Here is an 18,906-nt window from a genome sequence, read left to right on the forward strand (position 1 = left end):
CTAGCAACTGCTATTCTGTTTTGTGTCTCTCTGGATCTGCCTGTCCTGGACATTTTGTATAAATGAATCATATCCACAATGTGGGCTTTTGTGACTGTTTCTTCTATTTGACACAATGTCTCAAGCTCCAGCCTCATGGCTTCCTTGCTGTTCTGCAAACACGCCAACCTCCTTCCTGCTGTCAGGGCCTTTGCACTGGCTGCTTCCCATTCCTGGGATGCTCTTCCTCTCCCTACCCCTCTGCCCTCCGCCCACCTCTTTCTTCGCACCCTTTGTGTCTTGGCTGAATCGTCCCCACTGGAAGAAATGCCTTACCTAACTGCCCTAAGTGGGTCACTTTGGTTACTGTTGCTGATGACACCCTGTTGTCCTCATTACAATATGTAACTATATTTTGCCTTCCCAAGTACCGGAGTCTGACTTGGGCCAGGATTAAGGTAAGGCGAGCGAGGCGCTCATCCCGGGTGCCAAGTTTAAGCAGGTGCCAGATTACTGAGTTTCCCTTTTGCCGCTGGCTCCCATATGGCTTGGCATAGCCCTATTGCTGATCCTGTCGTTAAGACAGCTTGATATTTATTCATGGTGGATTTTTTGCATTAATTTTGATTTTTTAAAACATGGCGTTGAAACATTATTTACCTTTTTTATAGAACATTTTATTTATTTATGAGAGAGAGAGCAGGAGTGGAGGAAGGGACAGAGGGAGAGGGGGAGGGACAAGCAGACTCCCCACTGAGCAGAGCTGGACGTGGGGCTCGATCCCAGGACCCTGAGATTACCACTTGAGCCGAAGTGAGATGTTCAATGGACTGAACCACCCAGGCGCCCCGAAATCTTATTCATCTTGATGACTAAGTCGACAAACCCCACTTTCCGAGCCTCACCTGTGTGTCCAGTTAGGATGTGAATCACCTGCTGTTCTCCCATGTCCCACACAGCCACGATGCCGTCCTGGCAGCCAACAACCAGAAGCTTCTCCTCCAGGCTCCACGCCATGGCAGTGATGCCTGCGGCCACACAGACACAACAGTGACCACATCAGCTCCTGTGCTTAGCTACGGGGTCCTCTAATGGGCCTCTACTTCACAGATGGGGAAACTGAGGCACACATTCAGTTCCCTGTCCAGAGCTACACTCCTAGAAAGTGGCAGAGCCAGGATTTTGAAGCCAGCGCTGTCACAGGCCAGATTCAGATCTCAGCTGTAATGTTTATGTTGCTCTTAGGGACCAAATCACATCGAGGTCATAAGTGTCTCTCAAGTTCGGTGGTTCTCACCTAGGGGCGATTCTGCTCCTGGGGAATGTCTGGAGCCTGGGGACACTGGGCAATGTCTGGAGACATTTTTGGTTGTCACAACTGGGAAGTGGGGCGCTACTGCCATCTGCTGGACGGAGGCCAGTGGTGCTGCGGACCACCGTGCAGTGCAGAGGATGCCCCCTACCTCCCTGCAGAGGATGACCCAGTCCCAAATGTCAAAAGTGCATGGTTGAGAAACCCTGCCCTAGTTGGACAAGACGCAGAGATGGAATTATATTGGCTGAGAACAAGGACTCTGCTTCTGACTTCTCTTTGAGTTCAACATGTGTGAAAAAATAAAGGCTGGCGCTCCAAAGAAACAAAACATCTGCCGATAATTTGGGCAAACCCAGCCCAGGGCTCGCTGCTGGGTCCTGATTGAAACATCGCTGAGGAGAGAGAGGCACCAAGTTACACGGGAGAAAACACTGGCCCAGGTAGCTGGAGACCAGACTTTCTGAACGCCTTCAGGTAATTCCTTCCCTTGTTTCGTGCCTCAGTTTCTCCAGATGTAAAATAGTCATGGGGGAAGTGTTGAAATCAGAGCCAGTCCAAGTCTGAGAAGCCCGGATTTTGTTCTTGCCTCATTGGGACAGGGAGTGAGGACATGGGATCTTTCTTTCTTTCTTTCTTTCTGTTCTGGTCACTTACGGTGTGACCTTGGAAATGTGAACTCAAATTTTCATTTACAAAATGACCAAACTGGAGCCCAGAGTGGGTAGAAACTTTCTCAGCTTCGACAGGACTGGGGCTTGTATGAGAGGCACAGTGGGTCCAAAACACAGAACATCTCCGCACCGGAGGGATGGCAAAAACAAAACTTCGCTCTGACTGTAACTTCTACGCCTGTGCTCCGCTAGACACCACGAATCAGTGACTGCACTATCTGTGATTTGTCCCCTGGGGCCATTCTGTTGTGTTTCCTTTTGTAACCAAGCCCGCAGAGCACAGATGTTAGCAGAGTCCGCACTCACCCTGACCCCGTAATTCCCAGGCTCCCTTGCAGCTGGAGATGGCCAAGTTCTTGCCAATGAGACCCTCCTCCCAGGGGTGACAAATTCTGCTTCCAGAGCACGCCCTCAAAGAGAAGAGATGTGCCATCCACCTCCCCTTCCCACTTCCCACTGGCTGGAAGGCCATGGCGTGAGTCAGAGCGGGAACAACCATTTTGAACCATCAAATGGAGGTTTCGCATTGAAAATGGCAGCAAACAAGACTGAAAGAGTCTAGGTCTCTGACCCCTTGGAGACTTGGAGTTTCACCTCCGCTTACGCCTGGACTATTATGCGAGAGGGAAATGAACTGCTATTTTACTTAAGTTACTGCTATCCTGTCCTTTATTATATAGCATTTGAACCTGTAACCTAATAAATACAGAGCCTTACCCAGGAAACTAGATTCAGCCTCAGAAGGCTTCTTAACACAGCATTCAAGCAGCTGTCCCGAAATCAATTCCTCCATGCATCATACTTAGTCTCTTAGAATTTCTATTTTGGAAGCTCTGTGCTGTGGGAACGTAGCTTTCCCTACAAGGCCTGAGTTGCATTAACTGACATTTGAACCACAAGTTAATTGTCTATTTGGTGGCCTTATAGTTATGCAAAAGATTACGGGGGGGGGGGGGGTAGATGAAGGGCTGGAGGAGTGGAGGTAGACTGGTGCATGAGGGGATAGCTAGATGGCTGGCTGGATAACTGGGTGAGCGGATGGATGGGTGTGAGAGGAGTAGATGGATCAATCAACTGATAGATGAATGGGCGAGCTGATGAATGGCTGGGTGGATAGATGGCCGGAGGGGTGAGCGGATGGAAGATGTCCAGAAGAGGGAAATGGAAAGATGAGTGGTGTGGAGAGAGAGATGGAAAGAAGATAACTAGTGAAAGTATGGATGACTGATGGGTGGATGGAAGGAAGAAAGGAAGGAAGGAAGGATGATAGATGGATGATGGATAGACAGAAGGACAGACAGGAGAAGGAAGGAAGGAATGTAGGAGGGAAGGGAGGAAGGAAGGAAGGGTGGATGGACGATGGATGGATGGATGGATGGATGGATGGATGGACAGAAGGACAGACAAGAAGGAAGGAAGGAAGGAAGGAAGGAAGCAAAGGAGGGAGGGAAGTGAAACATACAGAGTGAACTAATCAGAGTCTTGTCTCTCTGATGTTCTGGTGACCTGGGGAGGGGGAGGGGCAGGGGCGGGGTGGAATCTACGAGTTCCACCAGCCTCTCAGGGGCCCGTCAGGCAACAATTCCTACCTTTGGACTTACTAGCACGAGCCAGTGAATCACAGAAACTATCTGTAGGCAGTCAGTACCCCTTGCTCTGGGCTCATTAGCAGTATTTACAATACTAATCTACTGTCCCTGGGGCGCAGAGACAGTCGAGTCAGCGTGAGACAGCAAGGGCACACCCTGATGGGACCCTCGGGGCCTCCCTACCAACAGAGGGGAGCCCCAGAGAGCTGCCCTCAGGCACGACGGGACCTGGCAGGACTTTTGCTGTGCTGGGGAGACTCACCCTTGTGACAGCCTGTGAGGGTTGCCCGGAGGGGTCCTCCTGGGGGCTGCAGGAATCCCCCAAGGGGTATGAGCACAGGGTGGGGGCACACCCGGAACCAGCTCTGGGCCTGTTGGCACAGCTGTCCCACCAGTGCTGGATGTGAGGCGGCGAAGAAATGGAGTCTGGCCAGGAGTTCTGTATACAGGACGCACCTCTCTGCAACAAAGTGGACTCAGGTTAAGGGAAGGGCACTGTTGACGGTCGAGTCCCTCTCCATCTTCTCCTGTCTCCTTCTGTCCTTTCCAAGGATACTCACCCCTACTTCAAGGGCACCAGGTGGTTCCTAGCCCTGTTGGCCAGGCAGTTCCCTCTGCCTGGAACACCTCCTCCCCCACCCCTTTCTCATGCTAAATATCTCGTTTTGGCTCCAGGGTTATTTCTCCAGCGCAGCCCTCTAATCCACCGGCCGCACTCCCCCAAGCTCATTAGAGCTGCAATCGACATTTCTTTGTGTGTTTATTCCCTCACTACCCTAGATCTTGATTTTCCCCAAGAACAGGGATGATGTCTGTCTTGTTCATTGTGTTCTTAGCTCCTAGAACATCACAGACACCCAGTAAATTGTAGAGGTTGCTTTTCAGCAAGGGGCTCGAACAATTGAATGCAGAGCAGGGAAAGGGGCCCACAGCGACCACTGAGCTGAAGACAGGTCCATCAGGCGAGTCACCACAAACTATCCAGAAGCCCTAGCTGACCAGAGGGCTACTGACAACCAGGCACAGTTAAAAAAAAAAAAAAAGGCGGGGAGGGGGGGCGGGGGGAATTTCCATATGTCCCATACCGCCTGACCTTTCCCCTTTAAATACAGCTCCTCCCACTCTCTTGGGGCAGACAGCCTCCCCGGTGTGGTCCTGCGCAAAGCTCCCTTGGTGCGTATTCAATAAAATTTCATCTCCTTTGTTCTCGAACCTTCTGTTTCCTTTGTTCTAGAAACTTCTATCTCCTTTGTTCTGCCTCAGGTGAATTCTTTCACTGCTGGAGCCTGAGCCACCAGCTTCCACCCGGTCAACATAGCCCCACTCTCCATCTCAAGTTCCTTAATTTAATCCGGCCCTTTGCCATATAAAACAAGAGTCACAGATTCCAGGGATTAGGAAGTGAATATGTCTTTGGAGGGGGGCAGTGTTTTCTGCCTACCACAACAGAGGTATCATCATTGTTATGCCAAGTTCATAAAGGGGGAAATTGAGGCTCAGAGAGGGTAAGCAACTTGTGCAAGGTCATACAGCCAGTAAGAGGCAGGAATCTTCCTCGAATGAAGACCAGGGACACTGAGGGCAGGTGGTTCATTGTTCCTGTTGTTGTCTTGTCCTAACTGTGGGGTTTGGGGCAATGGTGATGATGCCCTGTGCCTCGGTTTGCTGGTGGGTGAAATGAGGCAAGGTCAGGACCAGGGGCAAGTGCCCCACTCACCATGGCTGCAAAATTTAAGGTGGCACCACAAAACAACCATCCAAATAAATACTATTTTAATGCAGTATTTTTAAAAATAAAAATTAATGCCCCCAAACCCACGACGAACAAAATATCAGCTTTTAAAATAAAAATAGGGTCAGAAACAGCACCACACCAAATCATACCGGAGCCTGAGGCAATAGGAGAAATCTGGTGGGCTTTGCCTAGCAGGCTCAAAGTCCTGGAATGTGCTGGAACTCACATTCACCACTCAAGGTTGGCCAGCTGCGACCTCTGGTGGCAACATTCATTCCTACACTTTCTCGTGCAGGCCACAGGTGGTCAATCAAGGATTGTTGAAAAGAACATGCCCTGATCCGGGCTTTTAAATCTTCCCTCAAACTGGGCAGTTGTTCCCAAGGCTGTTTTCCTGATAAATCACTCCCTGTGAGGTTTACAACTGCTGAGCATGAATGCACAAGAAAGGCCAGACTGATGGTGGGCACCGGCGTCTTCCACTTGGGACATACTTTTAGTTCAATCCCATATTTTGCAGATGATGGAAGCTGAGGCTCCATGCAGAAGTGACTCGTCCAACAAAAAAGCCAAGGAAACAAACAACAACAACAACAACAACAGAAATGGCTCGTCCAAGGCCGTTCACCTCAACAATATTGATGCTATCATGTGACAGTATTAGGACTCTTGGATGGCGTCATGGGGACAGGCTCTGCAAGAATTGACCTGCGTATCTTTCCTTGAAGCTCTAGGTGGGGAGGGTGACCAGCATGCCCATTTTGCAGATGGAAAGACTGAGGACAGCAAGGTGGAGGGTGGGGTGGGGAGCATAAGGGACTTGCAAGGTCACACCACCAGTAAGTGGAAAAGCCCAGATTTGAATCAACACAGTGGGGCTCAAACTCTGAGTTCTTGGCCAGGACCGGTCTATGTGGTAGGACTGGCAATTTGGCAGGGAGCAAGTGGGTGATGCCCCTGCCATCGCAGAGCTCAGAGTCTGGTGGGGCCCACAGGTGATACAAAAGAAAACCGGCAGAAATAATAATTAAGAACTAAGACAGATGGAGAAAGGGTGCGGTGCTGGAGAATGCAGGGACTGGGGAGCCGGGGGGGGTGGTGGGTTCAGGTTCAGTGGTAGCTGGACAGGCTTCTCATAGGAGGAGCATTTGGTTAAGCTCCAAGGGAGCCCCGGAAGGGATATAGGGACTTAAACACCTTTATAAAACTCCTTATAAAACCCTCGAATGAAAACCACATGGGAGTTGTATAAGAAAAACCGCCCTGGGGGCCCCTGGGTGGCTCAGTTGGTTAAGCGGCTGCCTTTGGCTGGGGTAATCATCTCTGGGTCCTGGGATGGAGCCCCCTGTCTGGCTCCTTGCTCAGTGGGGAGCCTGCTTCTCCGTCTTCCTCTGTACCCACCCCCCACCCCCTGACTTGTGCTCTGTCTCCCTCTCTCAAATAAATAAATAAAATCTTAAAAAAAAAAAAAAAAGGTACACTGGCCACCTCATACTCATTAGGATGACTATTATTTTTTTTTTAAGATTTTATTTATTTATTTGACAGAGAGAGAGACAGCCAGTGAGAGAGGGAACACAAGCAGGGGGAGTGGGAGAGGAAGAAGCAGGCTCCCAGCAGAGGAGCCTGATGTGGGGCTCGATCCCAGAACACCGGGATCACACCCTGAGCCGAAGGCAGGCGCTTAACGACTGAGCCACCCAGGCGCCCCAACTATTATTTTTTTTAAAAAATCAGAAAATTGGGGCCCCTGGGTGGCTCAGTCAGTGAAGCGTCTGCCTCTTGGTTTTGGCTCAAATCGTGATCTCAGAGGCGTGAGATCGAGTTCTGCACGGGGCTCCACGCTCAGCATGGAGTCTGCATGAGATTCTTTCTCCCTCTCTGCTCCTCCCCCTGCTCTCTCTCTTTCTCTCTCTCTCTCAAGTAAATAAATTTTTAAAAATCCAAAAGAACAAAATCAGAAAATTAAAAGTATTGGTAAGGATGTAGAGAAATTGGAACCCTTGTGCTCTGCTGGTAGGAATGTGAAATGGTGCAGCCACTGCGGAAAATGGAATGGTGGTTCCTCAGAACAAAATAATCAGAATTACCATTGGATCTAGCAATTGCATTTGTGGGTGTGTACTCCAAAGAAGTGAAAGCAAGGACTTGAAAAGGTATTTGTATACCCGTGTTCACGGTGGCATTATTCACAATGGGCAAAAGGTGGAAACAGCCCATGTGTCCATCAGGGGATGAATGGGCAAACAAAATGCTGTCCATCCCTACCATGCAAGGTTATTCAGCCTTGCGAATGAAGGAAATACAACATGGACCAACCTGGAGGACATCATGGTGAGTGAAAGAAGCCAGTCACAGAAGGGCAAATACGATACGATTCCACTGATACGAGGTCCCTACAGTGGTCAGATTCATAGACACAGAAAGTAGGATGGCGGGTGCCAGAGACTAGAGGTGGGGGTGGGGAGTTGGTGTTTCGCGGGGACAGAGTCTTGGTTTGGGAAGATGCAAGAGTTCTGGGGATGGATGTGGTGATGTTTGCACAACACTGTGCACGTGCTTAATGCCGTTGAGCTGTGCACTTAAAAATGGTCACAATGGTAGATATTATAGTCCATGTATTTTACCACAGTTTAAAAAATGAAGATAAAAACAGACCAACGAAACACCATCCTGGACAGAGCATCAGAGATTCTTCAAGCTCTAGGGCAGAGAGTGGACCAAACCCAGCCCCACGGCTTACCCCGGGAGCTAAGGATGGTTTTTACGGATCAATATTTGCAATGGACGGGGTGGCAGGAAACGCTGACTTTGAACCCCAATTAAGCAAAACGTTTCTCCCAGAGCAAACACTCCCCTCTTCTTTCTCTTGAGTAGACTCGTGTTGAAAAAGTCATGTTCAATTATTATGATTGTATTTTGGATGTTATCAATAAAAAATTGTAGGAATGTGTTTTCTCTCTTGTGATATTAAGTACTGACATAATTTCCTCAATTTTTGCCTGAGATTTTTCCTTTCTGGCCCTTTCTAGAAAAAGGTGTGGGGCCAGGGAAGGGGGTGGACACTGCTTGGGGAGTTTTCATTCCAAAGCTCTTCCAGGTTCAATTCAAAATTCTAGAAACCCTGCATGTGTAGACAGGAAAGGTGTGCGGGTTAATGAAAATCCAGCTGGGGGCTCAGTGAGGAGAATGGGCTTCTAGAAGTCAGTGCAGAGTGAAAGCCCCCAGCTGGGCCGACTTACCCATGCCTCGGAGCTCCACAGCCGGGCGGCACAGCTGGAGAGCGTCCCGGACCAGGCTGACCTCGGGACAGTCCAGGTGAGGGGCATACAGGTCAAAGTCGTCCAACAAGCCCTCGATACCCCCAGAGATGCCCCGGCAGGAAATCCAGTTCATGCTGCCTGTAGGGGGAAGGGGGCGTCGTGGGGGCAGGTGCCTCCCTCGGGTTCACACTGGGAGTCGGGTTCTCACCTGTCCATTTCTCTGGGGGTTCTCAGCCTCGGCACTGCGGGTCTTTGGGGCCGTGTACTGTAGGATACTGACCAGCACCCCTGGCCTCCACCCACCAGACGCCTGTAGCGCCTCCCCAGTCATGATAGTCAAAAACGGGAACATTGTCCCAAGAGTCCCCTGGGTGCAGAACCACCCAGAATCACAGGGGGGAACACATGGCTAGATAGATAGACAAATAGAAAGATGGATGGATAGGTGGATGGGTACACAGGTGACGATAGATGGAGATATAAAGATGAAAGATGATAGATATGATAGACAGACAGGGTCTCATTCTAAGACCACATTTCTCACCTCTGCACTATCAACTAGCACTAGATGCCAGTAGCGTCCCCCTCCCCCAGCTGTGACAACCAAAACGTCCCCAGACATTGCCAGGTGTCCCCTGCTGATTGGGGGGGGGCACAGAATGACCGCTCACCAGGAGGAGCCAAGGGTTCTGACTTTTGCCCTTTACCCTTGCCAAGCCGCGGGAGGCGGGAGCAGAGCGGAGGGCTGGCACCCGCTCCCTGTCCTCTGCAGCGGGCGCGACTCTTACCCAGCACCTCCTGTTTCAGCTCTTCGATGCGGCCTGAGTGCACCAGGTGATGGGGCAACTCCTTCAGCTTCCGCAGATTTGCCACCGTGTCTGAGAACCACAGGGGCTGAGGGGCCACCTGTAGGGGAGGAGGGGGCTGGCAGTCAGGCCGTGATGACACAGGCTCATTCATTCACTCCACAAATACGGGCCAAGCCGCCACGCGTGGGTGACACTGGAGGGGACGGGGACACAATTCCAGACAGAGATGCCCCTTGCCCACCCCAGGCAGGGCCAGGACAGAGGGAGGAACTTGGCGCTCAGGGAATCCAAGGGGCATCAGAGCTGGGTCTCAGAGTTTAAGTAGGAGTCTGTCTGGGGAGCCCTATCGGAAAACAGTGGTATTCCCAGGCAAGGGAATGGCATGTGCAAAGGCCGGGCGGGGGAGGGGGGCGGTTTCCAGGAGTTCAGGGTGGTTCTGTATGCTCCTGAATGTTGTGATTCTTACCCTGTACCCTGGAATGTTGGGGGTGGGGGGCATATTCTTCATCTGCTGCTCCCCATCCCCCCTATTATGCTCAGAGGCTGAGGGGACATTCTGCTTTCTGTGGGAAGGGAAGGGATGGGAAGGGAAGAAGGGCAGGAGGGCTCCTGGGTGGCAAAGAAGGAAGGATCGAGGTGGTCCTTGCCTGCACAGCAGGGTGGGGCCTGCAGGTTGAGAGCAGGGGTCCCAGACGGACACCTCACCTTACGGTCCAGGTTCAGGGGCTTCCCCACCAGTGGCAGAGTGATGAGTTTCTTGGTGCCCTGGCTCCAGGCCCCTGAGAAGAAGTCAGCCAAGACTCCGTGCCTCTTGGCTCTCTCGGGCCCAGGCAGGTAGCGCTCTTGGACCACCTCGGCCAGCTGCCTGCAGAGAGGGGACACGGGCTCATGGGCCTGGGGGATAGAGTGAGCTCAGAGGGGGCCACCAGCCTTCCAGGAAGCTGTCCCCAAATGCAGGTCCCTCCTAGACCACCTGTCGGATGCTTACTGGCTCTGCCGACCACCTGTCCTACTTGTTACCTAATATTCATCTATAAATTGGCCCAACTTCCTTTTTTGCCCTTAAATATATTTACTTCGAAAAGGAACATTTGGAGTCCTCAATAAGTTAAACTTCAAATGAGGTACTGTAGGACCCAGCAACTCCGTTCCTGGGTATAGACCCAAAAGAACTAAAAAAACAAAAAATGAAACAGATGTTCAGAAGAAAACTTGTGCTCACGTGCTCATGGCAGCACTGACCACAATCCCAAGGAGTGACCCAAGTGTCCATCAGTGGCTAAACAGATAAACAAAATGTGGTCCATCCACGTAATGGGGTATTACTCGGCCGTGAAAAGGAATGAAGCCCTGATTCATGCTACATCATGGGTAAACCTTGGAAGCCTTATGCTGAGGAAAGCAGCCCGACACTAACGGCCACATGTTGTGTGATTCCACATATATGAAACGTCCAGAATAGGCAAGCCCACAGAGACAGAGAGCGGATTCGTGGGTGCCAGGGGCTGGGGGCAGAGAGGTGGGGGGATGGGGAGTGACTGCTGATGGGGACCAGGTGTCCTTTTGTGGGGATGGAATTGTTCTGGAAAGATTTAGAGGTGATGGTTACACAACACTGTGGGTGTACTCAATGTGACTGAATTGTACACTTTAAATGGATGAATTTTATGTTATGGGAATGTATCCTCAGTTTAAAAAGCAAGTTAGTTGTATCAGAGTCAGTGGTGTGGAACCCCCTGAATGCTGTCCAAAGCGCCCTTGTTTCGCTGGGAACAGGGATAAAAGAAGGATCTGGAACAAGGAGAAGCCTGATGAGTGAGCCCTCACTCCCGGAAGCCCAGGCAGCATTACCACCATGCCGGACCCACCTGTGGGCGATGGCCAGGAGCGTGAAGCCATCCACGGGCCGCCGGGCCAAACAGTGGCCCAGATCCCGGCGCAGCCTCACCCACAGCAGGGGTGGGAAACGCAACAGCTCCTTGCTGGGCAGGCTCCAGTCCTGGTACACCACCTGCAGGACCTCGTCGTCCAAGGACAGGACGTCCTTCAGCTCTGCCTCCGAGAGCCCATGCCTGCGGGGAGGAGGGACGGGCACTGGGACACGCTGTGTCTCCTGTGGTCGGGGGGTGCAGACGCCCAGGGACGGGGAGACGTGGCCAAGAGCACAGCATCCCGCCCGTCACCAAAGGGTCCACCCCAAGGGTCTGCATTTGGACGGTGCCCAGCAGGGACTGATGCCCGGTTACAGCCATGCCCATGCCCTTTCCTTGTACACACACCTGCAGAGCCATGAACCAGCCTCTCCCCAGACTCACATGAGTCAGGCAGCATAGGGAGGGAGACAGGAGGTGATTTAGAAAAATAATGCAGAAATCAACCATGCCCACCCTGGCCTCGCCCTTGGTTCCAGGCCCCAGAAAGGACAGAGTGAGAGAAGGGAAGCGGCCCTAAAGGGAATGAGTGATGGAGTTTCGGTGCCGGATCGCAAGGGACTTCCTAATACCTGATGGCATCAAGTTGGAAAAACTGGATTTGCCTGCACATTTCATCCGGGGTGGATAGTAATCAGAGCGCCCTTTGCAGCAAGGGAAAGAGGGAGGCTGGCTTCAGTGGGCAACCTGCATGTGTGTGTGTTTAACTCTCTGATGTGGATCGAAATCTTCATTTTGATCAGAACACCTGCCACATATATAGAACACCTGCTCACTTCGTGTTTTCCAGCGTATAACACGGTGGGTGTCCCCTGGGGTCTCTTCTGCGAGATCAATCATCTCAGACAATTCCAGCTACAAGATCACAGTTTTCTCCAAATCAGAATTCCTGGGAGCCACACCTCAGGTTCCATTTGATAGCACCTCTGTGTGGTCCTGTGCCTCCCCAGAAACCCCCTCCTTCAGAATAGCAGCTTCTTTCCCACTCTTTGACACCCCCTCAGTACACATCAAGCCTGGGTCCCCTCCTTTCAGGCTCAGGTTCAATGGCTCGTCCCACCTGATCAGGATGGAACAACTCGGCAGGTGTGCCGAATGGCTATCAAGGAGTCTGCAGTCCCATAATTCCCTGGCATCGTGTCTCTGCACAGGGCCCTCTGGGGAGGGGCCAGGCCAGTCCATTCATTCTCAGAGAAGCAGAAGCCGGGTCCTGGGTGGTCAATGGCTCATCAACAAACCACTGGCAGGTTTGTTTAACCATTACTCATGGAGTGATGGCTTTGCGCAAGGCACCATGCTACTCCTGAGCGACAGAGAGCTTCGACCCCCCCAAAGCTTATCTTCTCATCCACAGAGCCAGGTAGGAAGTAACAGGAAAAGAGCACACAGAAGTTGGGTAACACCAATGGCTAGGAAGAAGGTAAATCACGTCACATGAAAAAGAGCCACAAGGTGGGGGGGGGCAGAGATGGTTCTTGGAGGAGGTGGGTCCCTCTGAGAAGGTGTCACTGCAGCTGGGACATGAGATCTGGGGCCAGGGTGCTCCAGGCACGGGGTGGAAGGCAGCCAGGTCCAGTTGGCCTTGGTAAGGTGGCTGGATATTTTTCTCAAAGCGGGGAAAGTCACTGGAAGGGTTAATCAGGGCAGGAACTGAATCTGATTTATGATTTTAAAATCTCCCTCTGGACAGATGTTCAAACCACGACTTGCACACACATGTTTAGAGCGGCAAAATTCACAATAGCTGGTGGAAACAGTCCAAACGTCCATGCATGGGTGTGCGGAGAAGCAAAATGTCATCGCTACGGACTCAGTGTGTGTCTCCCCCAAAGCCATAGGTTGAAGTCCTAATCCCCAAGGTGATGGTATTAGGAGGTGGGGCCTCTGGGAGGTGGCGAGGTCATCACAGTGGAACCCCATGCATGGACTTAGGACGCCACAGAGCTCCCTTATCCCTTCTGTCACGTGAGGACGTAGCAAAAAGATGCCCATTTATGAACCAGGGAGCCAGCTCTCACCAGACGCTGTATCTGCCGGCACCTTGACCTTGGACTCCCCAGCCTTCCAGAACTGTGAGAGATAAATTGTTTCTAAGCCACCCATTCTATGGTGTTTTTGTTACAGCAGCTCAAATGGACCAAGACAGGGGTGTATCCATACAATGGAATATTCTTTGGCCATAGAAAGAAACAAAGTACGGACACACACTGCAACACAGATGAGCCTTGAAAACAGTACGCTCACTGAAAGATCCGTCACAAAAGACCACACAGTGTATGATTCCATTTACTTGACATGTTCAGAGCATGGGATCCAGAAAGCCACAAGGTAGACGAATGGTTGCCAGGTGCTGGATAGAGAAGTGGGGGAAGGCACAAGGCGTGCTCCTCCCAGCTTGACTCAGCCTCGCACTGCTGACATTTGGGGTTGGATCACTCTTGGTGGGGACTGTTCTGTGCATTGCAGGGCTTTTAGTAGCACCCCTGGTCTCCGCTCACTAGATGCCAGCAACATCACCCCTAAGCTGTGACAACCAAAAATGTCCCTGGACGTGGCCAAGGGTCCCCTGCGGGCAGAATCTCCCCAGGCAAGAACCACAGGCCTAGAAGGACCTAGATCTGCTCTGAGAGCTGGGCTCTCCACCATCACAGCACACTAACTGCGTGGGGGAAGCATGATGTGTTTTCCTGGAACAAGAGGTACTGAAATCACCACTCATACAGGCTCCCTCCCTAAACCACCTGCCCCGCCAGTCCCTGGACGGTTGGTTCGACCTTCCCATCCATCCCCCCCCAAATCACTGTGAGGCCCTCGGCTTTACTAATTGGACCAGATGTCACCCCAGATTTTGGAATCAGGACTCAGGAAGGAGCCAGTAGGATGGTGCCAGGTCTCTGAAATGGGACCTAGTGATGCCAGTAGGAGCTCGAGGCGGGTGGAACAAAGGAAGAGTCCAGAACAGAAGCCAGTGGGCAGAGAGGACCCAGAGGGCCAGGGGGTGAGAAACTTCTGGTTCTCAGGGCTTTCTGGTTCCCATGACAACCCTGCCTCCTCCGCGCAGACTGTATCAGGTTGGCCTGATGGCCCACCCCTTCACCTGGAACATTACCCAGTCTGTCTTTGTACTCTTAGAGAACCCAGGCTCAGCCTCCACTCTGGGGGCACCAGTCACAAAATCTGGGGTATGGCATGAGATCAGGCCTATGCCCCCCTGGAGTTGGCCAGTGGGTGGGTGGTCCTGGATCCCCTGAGCTCTTCCCATGGCCTTGGCATAAAGCCCTTACTTCTTACGCAATCGTGTGAATGGGATTCTGTGTCTGGCAAACAAACAAACAAACAAATGAACAAAAAGCCGCCCTTACTGGTCTGATCACCATCATCTTGATTGATGGGGGCAAAAGACAAAGGTCTGGAAAAAAAAAACCTGCCCCTGAAACTGAAAAGAGGCAAAACCAGCTTGTCCAGCATTTCTGATGGTGGGCTTGAGTGTTGGCTTTGTTGCCGTGTGTCTGCTAATTGGCCTTCGCCCCGCCCTCCCAGGGGTCCGGAGTCTGCCTGCTGGCTGCGGGATGGACACACTCCCCTCTCCCGCTCCTTATTTCCGACTGTCTCCGTCCCTACCCGGCATCTCGGCATCTCGGAGCAGCAGCTCCTGACCATCACATGCGCAGGTGCAGCCCTGAGACTTTCTCTGGGCCGAGCAGCCAGATGTAAGGATTCAGTCCTTCAAGCTCTAGAAACACATTGAAATTAGATTTTCCTATTTGCTCTTTTGCTGATTCCCATGCAATAAGCTTGGGCCGAAGTGTCGATGCATGCTGGTGGTCAGTCCTTCAGGGTAACTGGCTTTAAAAAGGTTTTTCTGGGGCGCCTGGGTGGCACGGCGGTTAAGCGTCTGCCTTCGGCTCAGGGCGTGATCCCGGCATTCTGGGATCGAGCCCCACATCAGGCTCCTCCGCTATGAGCCTGCTTCTTCCTCTCCCAATCCCCCTGCTTGTGTTCCCTCTCTCGCTGGCTGTCTCTCTCTCTGTCAAGTAAGTAAATAAAATCTTAAAAAAATAATAAAATAAAAAGGGTTTTCTGAGATCTCTCTATAATATTGCCTATTAAATACAGAGGCGAGCTCGCAGATTTACAACGGGGAAAAATAACCTGTGCCCGAGAAGGGCTGAGCATCCCTCAGGTTCAACCTGAGTGTGATCACGAGGAAACATTAGACCAACCCAGACGGAGGGACCTTCTATAAACTGCTCCCCCCAGCCCGGGTGTGGTCCCCCAGACCAGCAGCAACAGCATTGTTCTCGGGGAGGGGGGGGGCATGGGATTCCTGGCCCCACCCCAGACCTGCTGAATCAAATTCTTTCTGCAAAAACAAGACCCAAGATACGCATCCCCAACGAGGGTTGAGAAGCACTGATCTCATCGACCAAATAACTGGCCTGGACTCTTCAAAAGGACAAAACCAGATGGTGGAATGTTCCAAATTAAAGGAGACCCAAGCAACTTGACAACTAAATGCAACATGCTATCCTGGTTTGGATCCTGGATTGGGGACCAGGGGGAGGGGGCAGTGGCTGTAAAGGATGTTTTTGAGACAATCGGCAAATTTTCACTGTAAACTGTGCTTTAAATAATATTATTGCATCTGTGATGTATTTCCTGAATTTTGTCATTGTCCTGTAGTGACGTGGGGTTCTGATTGTCCTTGCTCTAAGGAAACATGTAATGTATTTAAGGGTAAAGGGGAACAATGCCTGTAGTGAATTTGCAAAAGAAAGAAAGAAAACCAGAGGGGGTTAGGGAGGGAGGGAGAGAGAAAGCTAACGGCCAATCAGGGATTCTGGGGGAAGGGTGTATGGCAGTGGTTCTCAGCCGGGGCTACTCTGCATGCAGGGCACTCTTGGCAATATTCTGAGGCAGTGTTTGGTTGTCACAGCTCAGGGGTACTACTAGTATCCAGGGTCAAGGCCAGGAACGCTGCTCGACAGCCTACAGTGCATAGGACAGCCCCCTAGGACAGTGATGTGGCCCCTGGTATCAGTAGTGCCCAGCCTGAGAACCCCTGCTGTGTGGGCCAGTCTTTGCACTAGTTTTGTACTATGGGAATTCCTCCACTAGTCTATACTTTCAAAGTATTTATTTATTTATTTAAGATTTTATTTATTTGAGAGAGAGAGAGCAAGAGAGAGCATGAGCAGGGGGAGGGGCAGAGGGAGAGGCAGAGGCAGAAGCAGAATCCCCACTGAGCAGGGAGCCTGATGCCAGGCTTGATCCCAGGACCCTGGGATCATGACCTGAGCCGAAGGCAGATGCTTAACCTACTGAGCCAACCGGACGCCCCTCAAAGTATTTCAAAGTAAAAATTGTACAAAAGAAATACCACCGGCAGGCCCATAGAGACAGGAAGCAGGCTGGGGGCCACCAAGGGCTGGGGGTGGCGAGTGGCTGCTATTGGGGATGGGGTTTCCCTTTGGGGTGATGGGAATGTTCTGGAGATGGACAGCGGTCACACTGTGAATGTCCCCAATGTCACTGAAGCATACACTTTGAAAGATCGAACTTTATGATACATGAATTGCGTTGGGTCGAATAGCGTCCCCCAAAGGTCATGCCCACCTGGAGCCGAGGAAGGTGACCTTATTTGAAAACATTCTTGAGAGGAGCCATCAGTGTATGATGAGGTCATTCTAGATCTGAGTGGGCCCTGAAGAGGGAAACTGGGCCAGGAAGGCCCGCAGGGAGGAGGCCACGAGATGGGCAGAGGCAGTGGTGGGAGGGATGTGTCTACAGGCCAAAGGTGGCTGGCAACACCAGAAACTAAGAGAAAAGCCTAGACCAGCTTCTCCCCTAGTGCCCTCAGGGGGATCGTGGCCCTGTCAATGCCTTGGCTTCAGACTCTGGCCTCCAGAGCTGTGAGAGAAGACATTTCTGTTCTGAGTCCTGAGGGGCGAGTGCATGAATTCTGTCTCAACTACAAGGAGGGTGTAGACAACAGAGACTTACCGGGAAGACACGATGTAGCCCAGCACGTGGGCCACCAGGAGCTGCCCGTGTGTCTGCTCCAGCCGGGCACACAGTTGGTGCATTGCTTCCCTAGCGGTGGAGGCCAGAGGGGCAGGTATGGTGAAGGACGCCCATTTCCGGGCCTCCTCAAAGGCCAGCCTCAACCGTCCCGGGTGCCCACACTCTGGGAGGCTGGCCCAGAGCAGTTCCCTCTGCTCTGGGCTCAGCGTCCTCCTCGAGGATGCCAGCAGGAGCTGGATCATCTCTTGCCCTTGGTTTCCAGAGAGGGGCTTCACCTCCCAGTAGGCCTCTGGGTCCGTCAGCGTCTGTCGCATGGTGTCGAGAACCCCCTGCCGCCCTGAGCAGGCTGAGAGGATGAGGTGGACCCTCGGCGGGCATTTGGGAGGCAGCCAGGGGACCCTGCGGGCGCGGCGGACAGAATCCACATCATCCACGGAGTCCAACAGGATCACCAAGGACTCGAAGTTTCGGCAGGAGACAGTGTGGAGGAGGGTGTGGAAAAACTGGACCACCCTGGCGTGGGCCTCCAGGACCTGGGCCGGGGGCAGGGGCAGCCCATAGGCCAGGCAGAGCTGGAAGCAGATGCTCTGGAGGAGGCCCCGGGCGTCGGTGCTCATCTGGGACGTCCCCAGAAGCCGCAGGACGGTCACCGTCTTGCGGCCAAGCAGTCCCGGTATCTGCTCCGCCAGCTTGCACATCAGAGCTGTCTTTCCGATGCCTGGGGGCCCAAAAAGCACCAGGGGTGAGTGCGGCCGCCCGTCGCTCTGCCGGAGCTGCTGCCCCAGCTGGGCCAGGAGCTCCCGGCGCCCGCAGAAGATCCGGGTGGCTTCGGCGCTCAGCCCCAGGTGGTGGCGGATCTCCTGGTAGAGCCACGCCAGCTCCTGCCGGCCCGCCTCCAGCTCGCGGAGGTGCTCAAGGACCTGGTGGTTAGCCCTGGCCACAAACTGCTCCCCCAGCTCCTTCAGGTACCGAGCATGAGCCTTGTTTTTGGGGTTCACCAGGTCTCGGCTCCATGGCAGGTGGTGAGCCTTGAGGACTCCGGGTTGCACGTCGGCAATGCGTCCCTTGAGGCCACTGAGAAGGTTCTGGGCATCCGTGTCCAGGCAGCCGTCTGCGAGCCGGTCCACCATCTTGAGGGCACAGTCTTCCAGGATGTGTTTGTTGAGGTCTTGGATCTCTCTCAAGAAGACGGTCGCCCCCTGGTCTCCGTCTGTCAAGCTCAGCAGGCCCCGGTCTATCTCCCATTCAATGACTGAAAAAGTGGGGGAAATGGGAAGAGAGTGTGGTCATCATTGTGTGATCAGCTGGCCCAAGTGGAGACACTTGAGAGACATATTTGGCAGGTGGGGACATTGGTTCTCCTGCTTAATGTGAGCTGAAGTCACCTGGCATAACCACAGATAATATGCAAACTAATGCACTCACCTGTGTTCCAATAAAACTTTATTCACAAAAACAAGCAGTGGGCCAGATTTGGCCAGAGGACTATAGTTTGCCAGAGTCTCCTGGGGGCTCAAAACACCCACATGGGTGGGCTCTGCCTCCAGGAGTTCTCATTCAGGAGGTCTGGGTGGGGCCCCTGGGTTTGCA

General features: G+C 52.5%; 1 protein-coding gene across 3 annotated transcripts in view; it reads right to left on the bottom strand.

Moving 5' to 3' along the window:
- Positions 1 to 18,906, bottom strand: part of NWD1 (NACHT and WD repeat domain containing 1) — a 61,069-nt gene that overhangs the window by 23,830 nt on the left and 18,333 nt on the right. For all 3 annotated transcript variants that reach the window (XM_087867187.1, XM_087867188.1, XM_045778819.2), the window contains exons 6-12: positions 17,296 to 18,568; positions 11,230 to 11,433; positions 10,067 to 10,226; positions 9,341 to 9,458; positions 8,532 to 8,690; positions 3,817 to 4,014; positions 885 to 1,007 (exon numbers count right to left, since the gene is read on the bottom strand). In XM_087867187.1, coding sequence (XP_087723313.1) covers positions 885 to 1,007; positions 3,817 to 4,014; positions 8,532 to 8,690; positions 9,341 to 9,458; positions 10,067 to 10,226; positions 11,230 to 11,433; positions 17,296 to 18,568 — 2,235 coding nt within the window. The remainder of the gene's footprint in view (positions 1 to 884; positions 1,008 to 3,816; positions 4,015 to 8,531; positions 8,691 to 9,340; positions 9,459 to 10,066; positions 10,227 to 11,229; positions 11,434 to 17,295; positions 18,569 to 18,906) is intronic.

This window comes from Ursus americanus, chromosome 14, assembly GCF_024610735.1.
Source record: "Ursus americanus isolate L20-20 chromosome 14, mUrsAme1.1.p, whole genome shotgun sequence".
NCBI lineage: Eukaryota > Metazoa > Chordata > Mammalia > Carnivora > Ursidae > Ursus > Ursus americanus.